The sequence below is a fragment of the Nicotiana sylvestris genome, chromosome 8, assembly GCF_000393655.2.
Source record: "Nicotiana sylvestris chromosome 8, ASM39365v2, whole genome shotgun sequence".
Classification (NCBI taxonomy): domain Eukaryota; kingdom Viridiplantae; phylum Streptophyta; class Magnoliopsida; order Solanales; family Solanaceae; genus Nicotiana; species Nicotiana sylvestris.
In genome coordinates, this window is record NC_091064.1 from 185,885,875 (window position 1) to 185,906,433 (window position 20,559).

The following is a 20,559-nucleotide window of genomic DNA, read 5'->3' on the forward strand; positions in this document are numbered from 1 at the left end:
TGTTTTGAAAACTGATGCCCAAATACATTTTTCATCTTCAAACCAAACTTCACCCAAATCAGATTTTTCAAAACAAATTTGGGAATCTATGGCCAAATGCTAGCTAATACTCTCTTCATTTTTTTCGCTTGTACTAATCCACTGCCTAAGGGATCGTTTGGTTGGGAAACAAGTTATCCCATAATTAATTATCTTCGGATTAGTTATCCTGGAATAAAAAAGGGTGGAATTAGTTATTCCACCCTTTTATAGGGATAAAAAAAACACTACAATTCCAGGATAACTAATCTCAGGATTAGTTATACTACAATTTTATCCCAACCAAATATTGAATAAACTTATCTCAAATTTAATCCCGAAATTAATTATCCCTTATCCCTCGTACCAAACGAGTACTAACAGTTGGAGTAAGGGCACAACCCAAAAGGAATAGCACACCCTCCCTCTTCAATACCAATTGAATCACTCTTTTGGTTTATCTCGATTTTTTCTTTAAAAAAAGGTAGGAAAACTAAATACTAAGTTCACGTACACACACGGCGGTATTTGTGGGGACAAATATATTATACATTAGTTTGAAAAGGTAATATAGAAAGGAGCATCTCTAACAAACAATTGTACATATTCTGACTATGAATGAGACAAATGAACATATAACTTTCTATTTCAGACAACAACAATCTTACAAATAATGCTATACTCCAAAACTGAATGCAAATAATGCAAATCACAAGGACCCTACTTTGGGTGGGCTTTGTGATGAAGAATGACCAAAACCAAAAAACCAATGAATGATACAGAGACCTTCACAATCACATCTATAAAATGCCTTCAAAATCCAACAGAGTGCTTGTTACACAGTTCTTTGCTCCCGAAGCAAAAAACTGAACATGAAATAATTCACAAAACAAAAACCTGCAGAGAACATGAGAAAATGGAGTTAGTAAGCAGATTAAGCATCGGTTTTGAGTATGTTTACAGTGAAAATACATGTGCCTTTAATTATTGAAACATCAGAGAGTATTTTTGAATGGATTCTCTACCAACACCAAGGCAAATGACAATCCACTTCTGCAGATAAAATAACAAGCAAACGACGTTTCTAAAGTTACACACAGATGGTTGTGGCTGAAATTCAGTTCAGACATTGCACAAGCTAAAAGTAACAAAATGTGAACCACATTCAGCGCAGCTGAACAGGATAGGAATAGAGGATAACGGATATCAATATTATAATGAAAACAGCAAGGAAACCGAAATAAGATTCTGCATAGCTCCTCATGGCTTTGTGTCACAAAATCTACAGTCTCAAACGCGCGCAGTTCCACTTTTTGAATACAAGCTAAACACCCCAAAAAGTCTACTTGAATAGCAGGGAAAATATGTTGAAGATAGTAAACTGGTTAGTTCATGGATTTTGCAACAAACTAATCTGATCGGTGCTTAAGCTACGGATAACTGGGACTAAGAATAAAAAGTGACTCCTTAATACTATACGCATTATATAGCCAGTACTCTTTCTATACGACATTATCTTTCCATAACAAATACGTAAAAGCAAATCGTTTTCTCTTCCTTCACCTGAAACCGACTGAGCTTTCCCGTTAAACACTATCTCGAAAACCCATCTATTTTGCCTGAAGGGGAATGAAGTAGAGCACAATGTAGGTAGATCCCTACTTTTCCTATTCTTGATAGAACAACAATAAGGTTTGTTTTTAAATAAAAAAAGAGAAGTATAAGATGGATCATGACAAATAAGTGTTCTACAATCCTGTGCCAATTGAACCACCAAACTCTGCAAGATTGAATCCAAATTAGCTAAGACAGATGTTAGCTGACAAAGGTTTTTCGCCAGGCACCACGCAAACCACCCAAAACATCAGAGGGGGATAAGGTTGCAAGAAATCCAGAAAAAGGCATCTAATAGAAAAGTAGTCTTATGATTTACTTAGTTTGGCATCTTCAAGAACCTCAAACTGAGGAATTTTTTATAACAAAAAAAGGGATAACTCAGACAAAGGACAGTTTAAAGTCCTAATTACTGGTTCAGCACTCATTTGCTGGCAAAGTATAAGATCATGTTTGATAAGTCAAGAGCTCTAGATAAAGAGCCATGCTAGTCATGTCATTTTCAAGGATCTATAGCGCTCTCCGAATATGCTGGACAATTATGGTGAGAAGCCCCAAGTGGATGAGCAATATAAGAACTAGGGAACATCTTGTCTACAACCAAAAGCACTAGAGGATAAGATCTATCATTTGGTCTACACGTAGTGAAGTAGTTGGGAGACAATGTCTAGGATCTTCATAGGCCCTAATCTTTAGTAGATTATTATTCTTATTCTACTAAGGAAAAAGAAAACTATAAAAGCACTTACCAGAAAAAGCAAACCTATAAAAGCTACAATCTTCTAACAAATTCCCGTCTTAAATTAGAACAATCTGATAGAAACATGGCCATAGTCTTGCTTTCAAATACACCCCCAGAAAGAGCTAGTGCAAAAACCTTAATTAGATAAAGTTCAATCGAATAATTACAACATGCCGATAAGGGATATATAGCTAGTTGTCAAAGCGACAAAATCCTTTAATTTTCTATCAGGCAGATTCTGAGAAACCCAAACCCAAAGAGAAAACAGACTTGGTGAAATCGTTCTTTTTGATAAGGAAATAGATACAGTATTCCTGCTGCCGGGAACTTGGTGAACTCATTCTAACCATGTGAATCACTTGTCAACTCTTTGAAATCTTCATCAGTCCAAAACTATGATAATCAGTCAGTCTAAGACAACATAGGGCACTCAGGTTAACTCTCCTCATATACCTGTTGGTGAATAGCACGGTTCCAACTGCTATACTAGACAAGTTGTCAGATTTCAGTCTAACGAACCAAAGCTTTCAAGTTGTCAGCTAAGGAAGACATAAACTGAAGAATTCCCTAACCATTCCACATGGGATGGATAGCATCATAACAAAGCTATACCCTGAAGTGCGAATCATTTTGCAGTCTATTAGTTGTGAACAAGTATTGAATAATGAGAAGCTATTTTTTTCACCCTCATGTATCTCCCAAATATTCTGCTTCCCTTACTCCTCCCTACAATTTGAGTTTACATTATTATGGTTTTTGCACAATAGTTCTAAGCGAGGACAAAATAGACAGCAAAATTATCTTACTACAATCGTAATGTGCTTCAACCACTTCTAAAATAATTAAGTCATGCTAGCATGTAAAGGATGAAGAACTTGCTGTAAAACACCAAGAAATTGGAAAGGCTGACTGACCTATTGACTTGGCAACAAAAGCCACACAAAATTGAAATGGTAATGCAAATATCCTTTGCTCCTATGCAATGATCATCAAAGATATATCAACTTAAAGATTTTCCAAGACAGTATGGAGGGTCGGAATACGGCGACGGAATAATGGTTCTAGCCTGAAAGCTGGCACCCCAGTCTGCCACCTATTAGTATCATACATCTCTTTCCATGCCTGTACTATCTCATCAACCTTGAAACCTGGAGAAAGAGGCGCAATATGGTAAAGAAAATGATATCATTAATTCAGCATAAAGAAAATTATGTGAAGTAGCAAAATATAAAAAAAAATTGTTGACATTATACCTTCAAGAGCAGTTTCATTGGAACAGTGGTTCTTTATCATAACCGCGATATCAATTTGAGATGCTCCAGCTAGCTCAAACTTTTCCATTGCAACCTCCAAACATTCTTCCCAAGTTGGTAATCCCAGCTTAAATTCCACCACGGAACGTTCATAGAGTATGGTACCCCATAAGAGGTAAATCTGAGACCTCATGTTTGCAGCCTGCTCTTCAGCTTCTTCAGCCGGTTTATCTTTTAGTAGATCATCCAATCCCATTTTCTGCAACAGTGCTTTATATTCTTCATTTTTGGAGAGTCCATTAAGACGCTGTTCTTCCATCTCTTCCCACATTTCGGTTCCTCTTTCCATACTATCCTCAGCCTTGTTATAAAGCTCCAAGATCTCTGCACATGTCCCTGTCTCTAACTCAACTTTACTTCCAATCAAATAGTACCAGGAGAGTTTTGCTTGTTCAAACTGCTGTTGACCAACTGCAAGAAGGCCTTCATAGAAATCTGGTTTGAGCCTAAGAGCTTCTTCATACCTACTTCCTGCCATTTCATATTCTTTTTTTGCCCATCTATATGCAGATTTAACCTGTTCCAATATAGACTCCTGAGAACCCTCTTCAGTAAAGTATACCCGCTTCCTTGCTCTGGACATATGAACATTTCCCCAATTAAACAAAGACAAAGCTGCCATCTCTTGGAACTTAGCTGCAGCAATTTCAAAAAGCTCTTGTGCTTCTTCACTTGTAACAGTGTCCTCTACAGCATCGGAGTATAGTTTCATACTTATCTCATGAAGATCCAGATATGAGTCGGAATCAAAGCCGACATGATTCTTGAAAATCCTTGCAAATTGGACAATCCAGTCTTCAACACAAGTTGTCCCTTTATTCAGTTCCCTTTCTTTCTCAACATGTCCATCCTCTGTGACTATAGTTGATTTGTTACTGCTGGAATTCACATCTTCTTCACCACTCATTCCCTCGTATGCAGGTTCTTTATCTGGAGTAACTTCTACAACATAGAGTCTTAAAGAACCCTGAGAACCTGCAGATGATTCAACCAACCTAAGCTCATCAGTAGTAGTGATAGTAACCAGGTCACCTTCTTGATCCCTATACTTGATAAGTGCACCCTTCAAGTTTGGAAATCGATCTAGAACTATGTCCCTCACCAGTCTAATACTGCAACCAACTGGTATTTGTGCCCATCTAATATCCTCCCCAAGTACCAATTTGACTGTTCTCGTCACCATCTTTTCTTCCTTAACACTTCTCTTCTCCTCCACAACCACCTTGTCCTCAGCCTTCTTTTCTCCGACCTCCTCAACCTTCTTTTCCTCAACTTCCAAAACTTTCTTTCTGTCAAATTTGTTGCTCTTCTTCTTTTTCGACTTATCCTTCACAACCTTGGTAGAAACTGGAGCAGTAGGGGGCTCAACAGATTCTTGGGGTAATACTACTTCTTCAATTTTCAGACCTTTCTCTTCCATTGCCTTTTTAACCTGGTCTGCAATCTCCAATGCAGTCAAATTATTTGGTTCAATACTCAAAACACGGTTCACATCCCTTAAAGCCAACTCAAGCCTATTCAATGACTCATAACACTTGGCTCTCCTCAACAAAGCTTTACTATACTTTGGAGCAACATCAAGCGCCAAGTTGCATTCAGTTATTGCTCTTGGGTATTCGCCAAGGCCAATTTGCATATAGCAAGCAGCCATGTTAGTATGCAAATAGGCAACATCAATATGGTTCCCGGGAAGCAACTTGAGAGCCTTCTCATACTTCAACATAGCACCCTCGTGATCACGTTTCTGAAAAAGCCTGTTTCCTTCTTCCTTCAATTCTTGAGACATACTGATGAATACAGCAGTGTCCTCGTCGATCGCTTTAGAAGTACGCTCTGGAACAGATTTACCATGTTTCACATTTGCATCACTAGATTTTGATGCCACTTGAGTTTTCTTCTTCCCAGTGGGCTTCCCCATGGTTTTTTTACCTCTACAAGAGTCCAAAATCAGAGCTTCAGAACTTTGATTTAGTCCTAAAAGCAGCAATCAATAATCAATTTAACCAAACAAAACCAACCAAATAACAAAGCAATCAAGCTAAAACCAAAAAGCTAAAGCTACAATTGAAAAACCAACCTAAGATATTCAATCAAGAACTCATAGAAATGAATCAAAATACCATCTTTTTATTCAGAAGAAAGTGAACTAGTCAGGGATTTCATATCTACTAGAAAACCCACCTCAATAGAATATTTATTTGAAAGAATATAAAAAAACAATTTCAGCTGGTAGTCACTTGATATAATTCTGATACCAGAAATTTCCAAGGATCTTGCAGAAATGTAACCTCTATAAATATAAATCACAATAAAATAAAAATAGGAAACATGGAATGAAATATTACCTCCAAATAGACGCAAAAACTATCAACCCACAAAAAATCAGGACTCTAAATTGAAGATTGAAGAGTAAAATGATAAGAAATGATTGCACAAAAAGAAGAAACTTTTGAAGAAGAGAAGGGGAAAAACAAAAGGAGATATTTGGTGTTTGGAAAGAAAAAAAAAGAGCTGAAAAAGAAGAAACTTTTGAAGGGTTTAGTTGGGGTTGTATGAAACAAACGGCGGGCAATGAATGAAAATGGGAGGAAATGGAAATGTTTAAAATTCCTCCCCTGCAAATAGGGTTTCCTGTTCCCTTCCATATTTGCTGGCTTTCCTTTCTTCAACGTCAACGCTCTGTATCCTCACTTTCAACTATGGCGCGTCATTTTCACATTTTGCCCCCGTAAAATTTACCAGAACTTTGTAGGTACTGACGTTTTTCCTTTTTTCACTCTTTTTTTTTTAAAAAAAAAAAAAAAAACCTTTCATTTTCTCTAAATTTTCCTTCAGATTCAGTATGAAAGAATAGAATATGGAGTGTGAGAATTCGAAATGAAATACGACAAAAATAAAGAAGTTTACACATCTTGTTTATGATTATATGGCTCATGGCGACTTAAAATTTTGTTTTTGACATATATGTATTCAATAGGAAAATAAATAGGAACTTTAAAGAATGTTTATCGCTTACATAATTTATGTTAATTTTTAAATTTAACAAACTTTTAAACGTTATTAACTTACGAGGAATTTTCAAGTATTATAGTTTAGAGCCTAATAACTATAATTTATTTAATTACTATTCGTAGCTATTGTTCAATTATTACTAATTTGTATCACTTGTATTTAAATGCGCAATGAATACAACTTGTGTTAAATGCGCAACGAATACAACTAAGGCGAAAATACAAAAATACAGAAAAATAAAATACTCTTGTTAAGACTCAAGCTCAAGACCTCCGCTAACTGAGCATGCACTCTAAGTCTCTAACCAACCAAGCTACGAGAACTTGTTACTCTTTTGTCAGTTCAAAGCAATTAACCTCCTGTGTTCATGAATTTGCTATAAAATTCTAAAATAGCTACGAACAGTAAATTTGTTAAAAGTATAGCTACGAATAATAAATATTTGATGTATCGCGTAATTTTTCCTTTTAACTTAACGAGAATTCAAACAATTGTATGACTCTTTCATTTGTTACTAATAAAGCAAAATAGCGTAAATATACTTGTTATGTACTGTGACAATCAAAGGAAGCTAGGAGGGCAAAAGAGGACTCAACCCTATTCCTTCGTCGAAATTTGTATAAATGATTACTTTTTTTATGTATATATATTATATTTTGAATATCCTTAACTTTTTCATATATTTACTTTTTTTTTTTGAATTTTATTGATAAAAATATTGTTCCATCATCGGTGACAATATCACCTTTAATAGGGATGAAACAACTTCTAATCTGTGTTAAAGCATGGGAAACAGTGGCGGAGCCACATTCAATTAATGGGTATCAATATTACTTAATAAATTTTTCTGTTTTATATATATCTATTATATGTTGACTCCTCTAAACTTTTCGGTATATTTATTTTTATGTTTTGATATCCCTTGGTGAAAATTGGGGCTCCCAATTGATGGAAAATAATGATGGCAAGAACTTTCTACTGAACTGACATATTTAATCCACGATAAAGGCACATAAATTTTTTACATCTTTGCTCCCTTTTTAATTCTGTAAAAGAGGAAAAGATAAAACAATTTTCTTTCACTTTTTTTTCCTCTCTTTTTATTTTCAAATTCAGAAAGACTAGTTGGACCCATTGACAGAAGATAATAGGCAGCCGCCAACATTGGGGTCAGTGATGCTTGTTCTTTACTTCCACCAGTCGGCTTGGACGGCTGTATGATCTGTCCACACGCTCCTTGCTTTCAGAGTTAGGCGCGTGGGCCCAATACCCTTTATGAGCTCACAAAATCTTTTGGTGGGACCTACATTCTTATCATTAAAGAGTATATCCTAGAAAGCATAATTCTTTGTTTTCACTGTTACCCAAACGAGCATTTTTGTCTTTCCTCGACTTGGTCAGTTCATTTTTTTAATTCAAATTCCTTTTACCTTTTTCTTATTTCTTATTCGTGTACATTTCAGTAGCGGACCCAAGTGGTGGCTACCGGGTTCAACTGAACTTGTTTTACAAAAAATAATATTGTGTATATGTATAAATTAGGATTAAAGTTGTGTAAATTTTGTATAAACTATTTCTTTGAACCCACTTGACAACTACTATTTTACGACTAAAGTTATATACTTTTAAGATTGAACCCGTTTGCACAAAATCCTGGGTCCGCCACAGGTACATTTTGTGAGTTGATATATTGATATTGTCCATATTAATGTAAAATTTAAGGTGTTATATTATGTTAATTATTGTTTGTATAAATATTACTACTATGAATACTTTATGCGGGGGGAAAAACAACAACTTTTCAATGAGTATCTATTTCATTAATTGTAAATCCGAGCAGATACATGAATGCCATAAACTTTTTAACATTTTTGTATATCTCTTTATGCTTTGTTCTGCAGTACATATATATGTAGCATTAGCTATAATCTACCATCAAGATTTTCTTTTCTTCTATATTCTCAACTTTGTTTTACTTCCTTTCTTCTATATTCTCAACTTTGTTTGATCATTCTATTTTGCAATCAGGAGCAGATCCAGAGCTTCGATGACGTGTTCATCTGGCCCAATATCTTTAGTATAGATATTGATGTGAAAACTTATATTGGGAGGTTGAATGGGTTTGTGGATAAAGTAAGGGAAAATGACCCGACAGAATATGATGATATTCTCACATGCTTCACATCCTCCAACGGCAAGAAAGAATATGACACTACTTTTAACAAAAAATAGTACATAGTACTAGACAAAATTAAACAAATCCACTAGTATGGGTTGCTCATAGGCATTCGAGTATTCAAGAGATTTCATCTTTTATTATTACCGAATAAATACACTACTTTGTACAGCACTTTTGATTCAAGAAAGTAAAATCAGAAATTTCCTTATCTCTGTGTTTTAATATGGTATCAAGAGCAATGTTCATGTTTTAGGTTTCTGCGAATTTTTTTTATTTTTCATTCTCAATCTCCTTTCTTGCTCTCTTCATCATGGGATCTACCACAGAGGAGACCTCTACCCTTGATTCAGGGAGTATTATTGTGATTGACTCCACTCATGCTTATTACCTTCACCCTTCCGACTCTCCAGAGATGCTCCTGGTAAATTTCATATTTGATGGAAAAGGATATGCTGGATGGAGAAGAGGAGTTCTCATTGCTTTGTCTGCTAATAATAAAATAGGCTTCATTGATGGAAGTTTCGTTGAACCAGCAGGCACTTCAACTCTTTCACAAGCTTGGAATCGGTGCAATGACATGGTGATTTTTTGGCTGCTCAACTCACTCTCCAAGGAGATAGCAGAGAGTGTTATTTATTCAAAGACTGCTAAGGATCTTTAGACAGAATTGGAGGATAGATTTGGCCAATATAATGGGGCTCAACTATATCAACTACAAAAAGAGTTAAGTGATTTAACTCAAGGTTCATCAGATGTACCAGGGTACTACACAAAAGTAAAGAAAATTTGGGATGAATTGGATACCCTGAACACTTGTGTTCATTGTAGTTGTACATGCTCATGTGATGGTAAAGCTAAGTCACTCAAATCTTACCAAGATGGAAGGCTGATTCAGTTCCTCATGGGACTGAATGAAGCTTATTCAAGTGTTAAAAGTAATATCTTAGAAGCAACAGTTTAGATTCAGGTGCATCAGAACACATGACATATGATGCATCAATCATGTTTAATATAAAGCCAGTAAACAGACCTTTACACATTAGCTTACCTAACTCACACAAGATAAAAGTTACATATTGGGGAAATGTCAGGATTTTTTCCGAATCTCATTCTTTCAAATGTCTTATATGTTCCAAGTTTCAGATACAACTTTCTCTCTATTCAGAAGTTGTGTAATCAATTTAATTGTCTGCTAATTTTCTCTTCATATGGTATTATAATGCAGGGCCCTTCAATGAAGAAGCTTCTGGTTCTTGGTGAAGTCAAGAAAGGTCTATACATTTTGAAGTCTAGTCAGTCTAGTTCTAAGGATAGAAATCAAGGTTTTTCTCAGTTTAAGGTCAATTGTAAGCAGCCAGTAAATGTTGCAATTTCCAATTCAGTTTCTAGTCTTTTTAAAGGATCCACTGATGTAAGCCTTTGGCAGAAACGTTTGGGGCGTATGCCTTTTTCAAACATGAATAAACTTTGAGTTATTCCAAATGCTTCTTTATCTCAAATACATGATCCATGTCAAGTATGTAAGCCAGCAAGGCAAACTAAATTGCCATTTTAATCCAGTGCAATCTCATCTACTTCTATTTTTGAGCTTATACATGTAGATACTTGGGGACCCTATAAACAAAGCACTCATGATGGGTATAAGTATTTTTTAAATATAGTTGACGACTACAGTAAAGGAACTTGGACATACCTTCTTAGTACCAAAAGTAATGCCTTTACCATTCTCAAGTTTTTTTTGGCAATGGTTGAAAGACAATTCAACACAAAAGTTAGAATAGTAAAGTCGGATAATGCTTTTGAGCTAGGTTTTAGCAGCTCAACATCACATTTTTTTTCTTCACAAGGCATTATCTACCAAACAACCTGTGTGGCTACCCCTCAACAAAATGGGGTTGTAGAGAGGAAACATAGACACTTACTTGAAACATGTAGAGCCCTTCTTTTTCAATCACATTTGCCAGTTTCCTATTGGGGAGATTGCCTTCTTACAACTACTTTTCTTATTAATAGGTTTCCCTCCAAAGTTCTACATTCAAAAACACCTTATGAGAAGTTGTTTGGAAAGTTGCCTGATTATTCTTCTTTAAGAGTCTTTGGTTGTTTATACTATGCTTCCACTCTATCACAACAAAGGTCTAAATTAGACCTTAGATCTGTGCCTTGCGTATTCTTGGGTTACCCTTTTGGAAAGAAGGGTTACAAATTGCTCGACTTTCAATCTAAAAAGTGTTTTGTGTCTAGAAATGTTGATCTTTTATGAACATGTCTTTCCTTTTTCATCTCAGATTGATCCTCTCATGTTTCCAGTCAATAACACATACACTCCATCTCCCTGCATCATTACACATAATCAATCTCCTCCAGATCCTACCTCTCCCAAACATCCAGGTCATTCGGAACTTTCAGAGACAGAATCATAAAACTCCCTTAATTCTTTCCATCCTACTCATATCCAACATCTACCTAATACTCCTTCAGCTTCACCAATGTTGGATACTATACTTAGGAGATCCAACAGGCCTCATCAAACTCCATCTTATCTAAGTGATTATGTCTGCAACAACGTAATTTTATCTGATCACACAGATTCTTGTTTTCTTTCACCTTCTTCTCCCACACTTCTACCTATTGCAGTCTTAACTCTCACCAATCAGAATATACTCAATTCTGTAATACATATTTTAGAGCCAACTTCCTATTCATAGGCTGTTTTATACCCAGGATGGCTAGAAGCTATGGCTATAGAATTTGCAGCTTTAGAACAAAATAAGACTTGGGAAGTAGTGGAGTTGCCGAAAGGAAAGAAAGCTTTGCCTTGTAAGTGGGTGTACAAGGTAAACTATAATTCAAATGGAAGAGTAGAAAGGCTAAATGCACGATTGGTGGTTAGGGGAGACATTCAATGTGAAAGAATTGATTTTAATGAAACATTTTCACCAGTGGTGAAAATGATAACCATACGATGTTTATTGGCAATTGCAGGTAAGAAAAACTCGGAGCTTTTCTAACTAGATGTCAACAACGCTTTCTTACATGGAGATTTACAAGAAGAAGTTTACATGAGATTTCCAGCTGGTATGCAACCACCTTCACCAAATCATGTATGCCTTTTGAAAAAATCTCTTTATGGATTGCATCAAGCTTTACGACAATGGTATGCTCGACTCACAACAGCTTTGAATTTCAAAGGGTACTCTCATTCACTAAATGATTACTCTTTATTTTTTAAGAATTCTGGATCTAAGGTGTCAATTGTGGCTGTATACATTGATGATACACTCCTTACTGGGGATGATATTGATGAGTTTAGCAGACTAAAGGAGTTACTTAATCATGAGTTTAGAATTAAGGATCTAGGCCATGCACATTATTTTCTCGGTATGGAGATAATCAAAGAACAAAATAGACTCATACTTAATCAGAGAATATTTACCTTGGATTTGCTACAAGAATTTGACTGCATTGATTCAAAGCCAGTATCTTCTACACTCGACCCTAACTGCAAACTCCATGCCAATTCAGGGGAGCCTCTTGCTGATCCAACTACATACCGGAGAATTTTGGGAAATTTAAATTTTTTAACGCATACACGACCCGATTTATCATTCACAGTGCAACATCTAAGTCAATTCATGCAGGACCCTCGAAGACCTCACTTTGATGCTGCAATCAGATGCCTTAAATACCTTTTAGGAAACCCGGGGATATGCCTTTTTATGACATTTGAGGCCTCTTTTCGCCTAGTTGCCTTTTGTGACTCGGATTGGGAACCATACCGAATTCTCATTATTTTGTAAGCGGGTTTTTCATAAATATTGGGGGTTCACCTATATCTTGGAAATCCAAGAAACAAATCTCAGTTTCTCTTTCATCCGCTGAAACAGAGTATCGATCGATGCGTCGGGTAGTCACTGAAATCACTTGGTTGGTACATCTATTATAGGATCTATCAGTAACACCATCTCTTCCAATCCCAATTCACTCCGACAATCAAGCAGCTATCCACATCACAAAAAATCCAGTGTTCCACGAGCGCACTAAACATGTTGAGCTCGATTGTCATTTTGTCCGACAACAATTTGTAGCCGGACTCATCTCTCTCTCATTTGTCCCATCCTCATCTCAGCTTGCAGATATATTTACTAAACCCCTCTATGGGCCTGCTCATCACTCGATAATTATCAAGTTGGGCATCTCTTCGAGCCCCTCCAACTTGAGGGGGGATATTGGGAAAGTTGAATAGGTTTGTGGATAAAGTAAGGGAAAATGACCGGACAGAATATGACAATATTCTCACATGCTCCACATACTCCAACGGCAAGAAAGAATATGACACTATTTTTAACAAAAAGTAGTACATAGTACTAGACAAAATTAAACAAATCCACTAGTATGGGCAGCTCATGGGCATTTGAGTATTCAAGAGATTCCATCTTTTATTATTACCGGATAAATACACTACTATGTACAGAACTTTTGATTCAAGAAAGTAAAATAAAAAATTTCCTTATCTCTGTGTTTTAATAACCTATAATTTTTTTTTGGTCTTGAAAGATTAGTATTATATAACATAAAGGTAGTTACATAGCAGGAGCTAACTAGGGTGGATGTTCTTCTATAGTATACAAAAATGCATTGCCATCCCTTGGTGGATCTAAGTGTGAGTCCACTGCCAAAAGGCTAGTTTGAGTACAATGATTTGTAGGAGGTGATGATACATGAGAGATTAACAAAAAAGAGCTGTGATCATTTGATTGGCATAATATAGTTGGATTAAGTAGGCGCTGATAGGTTGAGCCTTGTTTATCATCTAGCAGTATCTTCAAGACAAAAACTGGAGCGTCTTAAAAAACGAGCATTGATGGACCACGGTATTCCATAAGGTCGTGCTTTGCCATAGAATCCACCACTTGGTTTTGCTCCCGATATGTATGAGTAACACGAGGATCAACCAACTAGTGGAGAGAGGATCTGCAGTTATTGAGAATGTGTGAGTAAAATAAGTTATCTGCCTTTAGAAAATGTGTTACCTCTTTTGCATCAACAACTACTTCCGAAGGTGTGAGTTGGCGAAGGTGTGCTAAACGAAGGCCTTGTAAAAGACCCATTAGCTCCATATGTAAACTAGTTGTGTGCTTTAAACTACCAGTGTATCCAACAATCCAGTTGCCATTAGAATCACGAATGACTCCTCCATAACCTGCGGCGCCAATCGTAGTGCAGGCAGCTTCATCTGAATTGAGTTTATAGAAACTCTGATTTGGGGGTTCCCACTTAACATGCATGAGTATTAAGATGGGTCTAAACCTTAGAAGTTGGGCACAATAAAGATATTCAATAACTTGATTAATTATACAAGAAGTGCTGATAGAGTGATGAATGTCACCAAACGTGTTATGGTTGCGAATATTCCAGCTATGCCACAAAGAGAATAGTACAAAGAGAGCAGGAGGAAGTGGTTTGGGGTACTGAATATGATTTTGGTGGATGAGCTCCTTAAGATATGTAAGAGGAGAGGCAACTTCATATGGCAGGATAGGAGCTCCTTGGTGGAGACCTAGTGAAGTCCAAAAGGATGCAACAGAAGCACAAACGAAGAAAATATGATGGATCATTTCTACTTCTCCGTTACAGGTTTTGTAGATGGGAGACTGAAGTAGATTTAGGTGAGCAAGATAGGAAGCAGTAGGCATTATTTGTGAACGAATAACCATATGAAGTGTTTGATCTAAGGAGGTAATTTCAAGCGCCAAATCCAACGAAAAAGATGAGTAGTGGTGCTTAAGTAGCGGTGCTTTTCGAAAGAGACGTGTAGCTGGATTTGACCGAGAATAGGCCGGTATTGTTAAGGCCCCAAATAATACGATCATGAATTGATGGAATTGTAGGGAAATAAGTGTTATATATGTGTTGGAGTACCATATCAGGTAGCACGAAAGATAGGGCAGAAAGATCCCAACAAGAGTGTATACGGTAGGAAGCTATAGTTGCTTTAGTTTCAAATTCTATTAATGGTCCATGAATAAGAGACCGTAAAGTTAGATTTGCTTGGAGCCAAGGTTCAGTCCATAAAAGGATGTGGGAGCTATTTGCAGGTTGCCATTGTATACCTCGTTGGCAGTACTGCCATCCATATTGGATAAACCTCCAGATTCTTGAAGGTTTAGAAATAGGCTTTCGTGGATTCGCATACCTAGTGATAAAAAGAGAGTCCCAGAGAGAGTTTGGAGATTTAAAAAGACGCCAGGTCGTACTAGCTTGAAGTGCACAATTTTTTGTGAAAAGATTTTGTATGCCCAATCCCCCCTCGTCCTTTGGGGTGGTAACACTACCCCATTTAATTAAGTGGAGTTTTTTTATGATTGGTAGTTGTACCCCACAGGAAGTTGCATTCATATTGCTCCACTCTGCAGACAACGTTTAAAGGGAGAGTGATAAATTATATTACATGATTAGGAAAGGTATTGTGGGTTGATTGTATGAGAGTTGTCATGCCCGCCTTGGTCATAAAGTTAGTTTTCCATCCTGCCAAACCTCAGGACTGCTATAACTGGCATGATATAGACCACGAAAAATATGAAGGTGAACCACATGATTTAGAATTATCTAAGATAAATTGATAATCATGCATAGTAGAGCGCTTCAAGAAGAAAGGAAAACCTAAGTATTTTCCAAAGGAGGTGCCTTCTGACATATTAAAAGAAGAGATGACATATTGCTGTTTAACCAAAAATATGATTCTTTGGTCAAAGCTAAAGACAAATAGAAATTCGGGCTACTGATAATCAGGAGACGAAAAAGAAATAATAGACTTTTTGAGAATGACAAATAAGCAGTAAATAAGTTTGTATTCCAATATAATGTTTTTGATATCCTCTGTCCTTACAAATGACGAGACCTCCTCTTTTTATAGTTGATTCTAAGTAAAGGAGTAATACCTTAGTCTTAATGAGACAATTATGAGCAATAAATGACATTAAATAAGACGTTACACAATCATTCCTATTTAATACCAATTCTCTAATGTATTGGGTATTTAATATTGAATTTGGACTCCTTTTCATCATCATATCCATGTCTTCAATGTCTTCTGATCTCTTGGCTTTAAATGACCTAAATAGGTACGAAGCTTGTATTATTCGAATTGCCTCTCGTGCCTATTTAGCTTTCCTTTCCCCGTATCTATTGTCACTCGTGCCTCTTAACAGATCATCATGTTTTGACCATTCCTCGTGTCATGCCACGTCACCTTCAATGTAAATTTAGTTTTTTCCCAATACAGATAGTCCCCCCACTTTCCATTTATTTATCAATTAAATATCTGGGAAGTGGATCTTCATAAAAAGGGAATTTTTGCCGTAATTAATTCTATGACAGTACTGACGCTTCAATTGTCCCTTTTAATTAATGCTTTGCATACGTGTCACCTTTTATTTAATGTTCTACAGACGTGTCACTTTCTGATTGGTTCTACAATTCTGCACCCTTTTTCAAGGCTTCTTTATTCCCACTATTCACGAAGTGATAGTTGCCTTTATTATAGGCTTTCCGTCATTACACTTCTAAGTTTGACGGTTGTCATTATAAACATATTTAACCCTCTTTCTTTTGTCTTCTTCTTCATAGACCTTCAACAAGCAATTTATTATTCACTTTTGCTTTTTCTCTCCTTTAGTTCATCCTTCTTCAACAATGTCATCTCCAAACCCTAACCCTAGAAAAGTTCCAATTCTAGATCACTTAATGCCCCCGTAAGACATAGGAGAGGCAGAGGAGGTAGGCTTCGGAGCTTGAGCCTAGGATCCACTCGTGGTGATTCATCTGGTTCTGCTTCTTCTTCTTCTGGTATTAGGAGTTCTATCCCAAAGACCCCTTCTTCTAAAGGTAAAGAACTTTCTGAACCTACTAAGGAACCTTTAGTTGAAGAAATCGTACCCAATGATTTATCTTTTGGGAATGATAGAAGATCTCTCCAAGAACAAGTTAAAAATTTAGAAAAAGTTGACACCTATCCTTCTTTAATAACTGAACTTGTGATTCCTACTGTTAGGAGAGATTGTAATTGGAGAGATAATCTTTGTATGATGATTCCTGCCCCAAACCAGAGAATTTCTTCTTTCGGAATTGGATTCTCTTTCGTTTATACTTATCCGTTTACTTTGGGATTTAATCCTACCATTGACCCAGTTATACTTGAATTTTGCCGCTTTTTCAAAATTTGCTTAGCACAAGTAGGTCCTCTTGTTTGGAGAGCTGTGGCTTGCTTAAGGTATTTGTCTACCAAAGCCAATGTTAATTTACCTTTTCCCATCTTATTCACCTATACCACCCCAAATTATTCCGCCATGGAGTTTTTACCTTGACTGCAAGAAGCAAGAAGGTTTTGGTAAACCCCGAAGATGACAAGGATCGAGGGTGGTATTGTCATTACGTTGCTGTATGTATGGTGGATTTGTTGGGTGAAACAAACATTCCCTTCCCTGAGAAGTGAAATTTTGCACGTAAGTTTTTCTTTTTCTTACCGTATCTACTTTTTAAGAATTTTGATTTCTTTTCTAATCTCGTCTTTTTTTGGCTTTTTGTAGCAACCATGGGAGATGTGGAACACGTTCCTAACTTCCGTGGTTGGGTAGATTCAATTTTGAAGATTGCGCCTATGGAGGCGAGAACTTGGAAATCAATTTCTCTTCTGAATGGTTGGAAAGTGAAGTCTCATGGTATGTATTTCATTATGCTTTGCCGTATATTGAATTCTTTCTTATTTTAATTCTTTATCCCTCTTTTTATCAGGATTTGGTATCAGGGGTATGACAGCTGAGGTAGCCGTTGGCATTCGAGCGTCTTCAACCGCTTCACTTGATTTGGAAAAGACTCGGGCCACGCTACCAAAAAGAAAAGTTGTCGAAGAAAGTTCTGAGAATGAAGAAGAAGAGAATACCTCTTTGATAGCTAGGCCAAGAGCCAGAAGACGCGTCATTGATGGAGATGAAGTTGAAGATACTCCTGCTCGAGCCTCTATCTCCGAGCCTGTTCAAATCCTTTCTGATGAGGATACCACTCCAAGAGGCTCTAATGAATCAATTCGACGTCTCTTTGTTAGTGGTTTTGAGAGTGGAGAGTTTGGACCAGTTCTTGATGAAACTCCCCTCTCTTCTTCTATTCCCATTTCTTCTATTCCTTCTATTCCTTTGACAACCACGAGTATTTCTTTGCCTATTTTATCGACTCCTGTTTCTTTACCTGTTTTGGTTCCCATATCTGCTCCTACTGTCCCTGCTTTGACTCCCACAGCTCCCATTGTTTTTACCTCTTCTACTACTCCTCCTTCCATTGTTCCCCCTTCCTCTGTTCAGCATATAGAGGCGGGTTCTAGCAGCAGAGGCATGACTATGATAAGTGTTACTCTTGAAGTTCCTGCCAATCATAGCCTTTTGAGAAAGACTGGTGGAGCTGATGTTTGGCTCGAGCCTCTAATCGGAGATATTGAGAAGAAGAAGATGGAGAGCCACAGTAGCTTGACTTTGATGAATGACATAGTTCATTCTACCTTGAAGGTACTTCTCTTTTAACTTACAAGTTTTTTTATATCTCTCTATATTCTCACATTTGATGTCTTTCCCTTGTAGGCTAATCTTATTGGCACTGAGTTAATGGGAAGAATCTCCACTCTAGAGAAGAAGGATCGAGAGTCTGCGAAGGCTATCTCTGAGGCTAGGAGAATAGCCGAGGAAACCCAGCTTGAGGCAGCGAACTGGAAGGAGCAGTTTAAGAATGCTTAGGGGACCATAGAGGAGTTGCAAGAAAGTAGAAATCACCTGGAGCAGCAAAAGCGTGGTTTGACTTCTGAGCTAGCAATTGCCAAGGCTTCTTCAAACCAATTTGAAAAAGATAAGGAACTTTTGGAGCATTTTCAGAATAATTATCAAAGGCAGTGAAGAAATCAGAGAGCTTAAGGCACTTATGGAGAATAAAGAAGAATATGCAGGGGAGTTAGTGCAAAGCTTGACTCAAGCTCAGGCTGACTTAAGGATCTCCTCTGACGAGATACGTGCTTTGAAGAGTTCTCATGCCTCCCTTGAAGCTTCCCTTGATTCCCACTTAGCTGAACACCAGATATTGAAGAATGATCTTGCTATGTGGGAAAGGGAGTATGGACTTCTTGAGGTGAACTTCAACATAGAGGTAAGTTGGGCTTTTCTAAAATCTCACCGTGATGCTTTGATGGAAGCTACTCAAGAAAACTTTGATTTGCAATCTGAATTAGCCAAAGTCTTAGACACTATTGAAAAAAGCCAACAACCAGTTGATACTCATTCTCCTACACTTGGAACTCCTGGGGCAGAAGAGATTTTAAATGAAGAAGTGGCTACTGCGGCAATTGGAGTTGCAATTCCGGCTCCCGAGGGTGAAACTTCTATGACATAGTCCATGGAAGCTAAAGCTCCCGTGACTCTTGCTTCCCTTGGTGATTTTAACACTCCAGGCCCAGTTGAAACCGCTACTATTGTTGCTCCCTCAGAAATTGTTACCGTGCCTGTGACTGCCCCTGAAAATGAGATTGCAATTTCTGATGTTCCAACCCCTTCAGTGACTAGTTGAGTGTATTTCAAACTTTACTGTTTTTTTATTAATCGGTGGTGTTATCCCTTAGCAACTTTAAGGGATCTTTTGATGAAGTCCCCAGTTATCATAATGGGGCGTTTGTAAAAAACAAATATTTTGCTGAATAAGTTTGTACTTAGTCTTTTATATTAAGAAGTTTTATCGGTACTTCTATATATTCTATTCTTGCCTATTTATCTAGGACTTATAGAATAGCTTAGCAATTTTATTCTTTGAAAATGCTTTATGATTCTTCTCATGGATTATCAACATGAGGCTTATAAAAGAGGACCCTTTTATTTTATCGACACTTAATGAAGAAGACATCTCAACTTCATAATGATGTCATAATACGATGAAAGAAATAGGAATACACATGTTTTGTATGAAACAACTTTGACAAGTTTTTATTCATGAACTTTAACAAGTTTTTTGACTACTAGATGTATTAAAATACATCTATAACTTCCTCGTAACTGTTTTTCTTGTAACAGATTTTTACATAATATAAAATAAACAAGGTTTTTCTTCATAACCTGTTTCAGTACATAGTCATGACCCTATCTTTATATAAAGAGTTTGAGAGGTGACTTCGTTTATGAGTTTTAGAGATGACTCTGTTGTTCTCATGGGAAAAACATTATGATGAATGTCTTGTGTTTGTTGAACACGATGATGAATGCTGAAGACTTCATAACTTTTTCTCAACACTTGCCTCTTTGTGGTCGACTTTTGTTCGATATTCGTATTTGTTTTTCTACACATATCTGTGTATAATATGTAGTCCCCCAAGTGTTTGAGCGGTGAAGTATGAAGCCTCGAACACTTGTTTATTTATTTCAATTTGGTCCTTTTCCTGAAACAGAAAAATATACGGGACTCGGAGGTGCGATTATAGATGAAGACTGCCTAACTCGTGTGTATTTCCATCAGATTAATTGTAACCCTGGGCTGAGAATTTTAGAATACTCCATTTTGCCTTGCAGGTCGTGACTCATCATTTGGCACGAGTTAGGGTTTTTGCCTAGCATCTAAAATTGTTAGAAAAACTTTAATAATTCAAAAGAAAATTTTTA

General features: G+C 36.8%; 1 protein-coding gene across 2 annotated transcripts; it reads right to left on the reverse strand.

The window, feature by feature from the left end:
• Positions 1-637: 637 nt before the first annotated feature.
• On the reverse strand, positions 638-6,318 carry LOC104222524 (protein PHOX1). 2 transcript variants are annotated; one of them, XM_009773757.2, is made up of 4 exons: positions 6,033-6,318; positions 3,628-5,661; positions 3,289-3,522; positions 638-915 (listed from the first exon to the last, which is right to left on the reverse strand). In XM_009773757.2, the coding sequence occupies exons 2-3, from the start codon at positions 5,603-5,605 to the stop codon at positions 3,380-3,382; spliced, it is 2,121 nt and encodes a 706-aa protein (XP_009772059.1). In that variant the 5' UTR covers positions 5,606-5,661; positions 6,033-6,318; the 3' UTR covers positions 638-915; positions 3,289-3,379. The 2 variants fall into 2 exon arrangements, with proteins under 2 accessions (XP_009772059.1, XP_009772060.1); XM_009773758.2 differs by having other exon boundaries at positions 3,628-5,618; positions 6,033-6,298.
• Between the last annotated feature and the right edge of the window lie 14,241 nt (positions 6,319-20,559).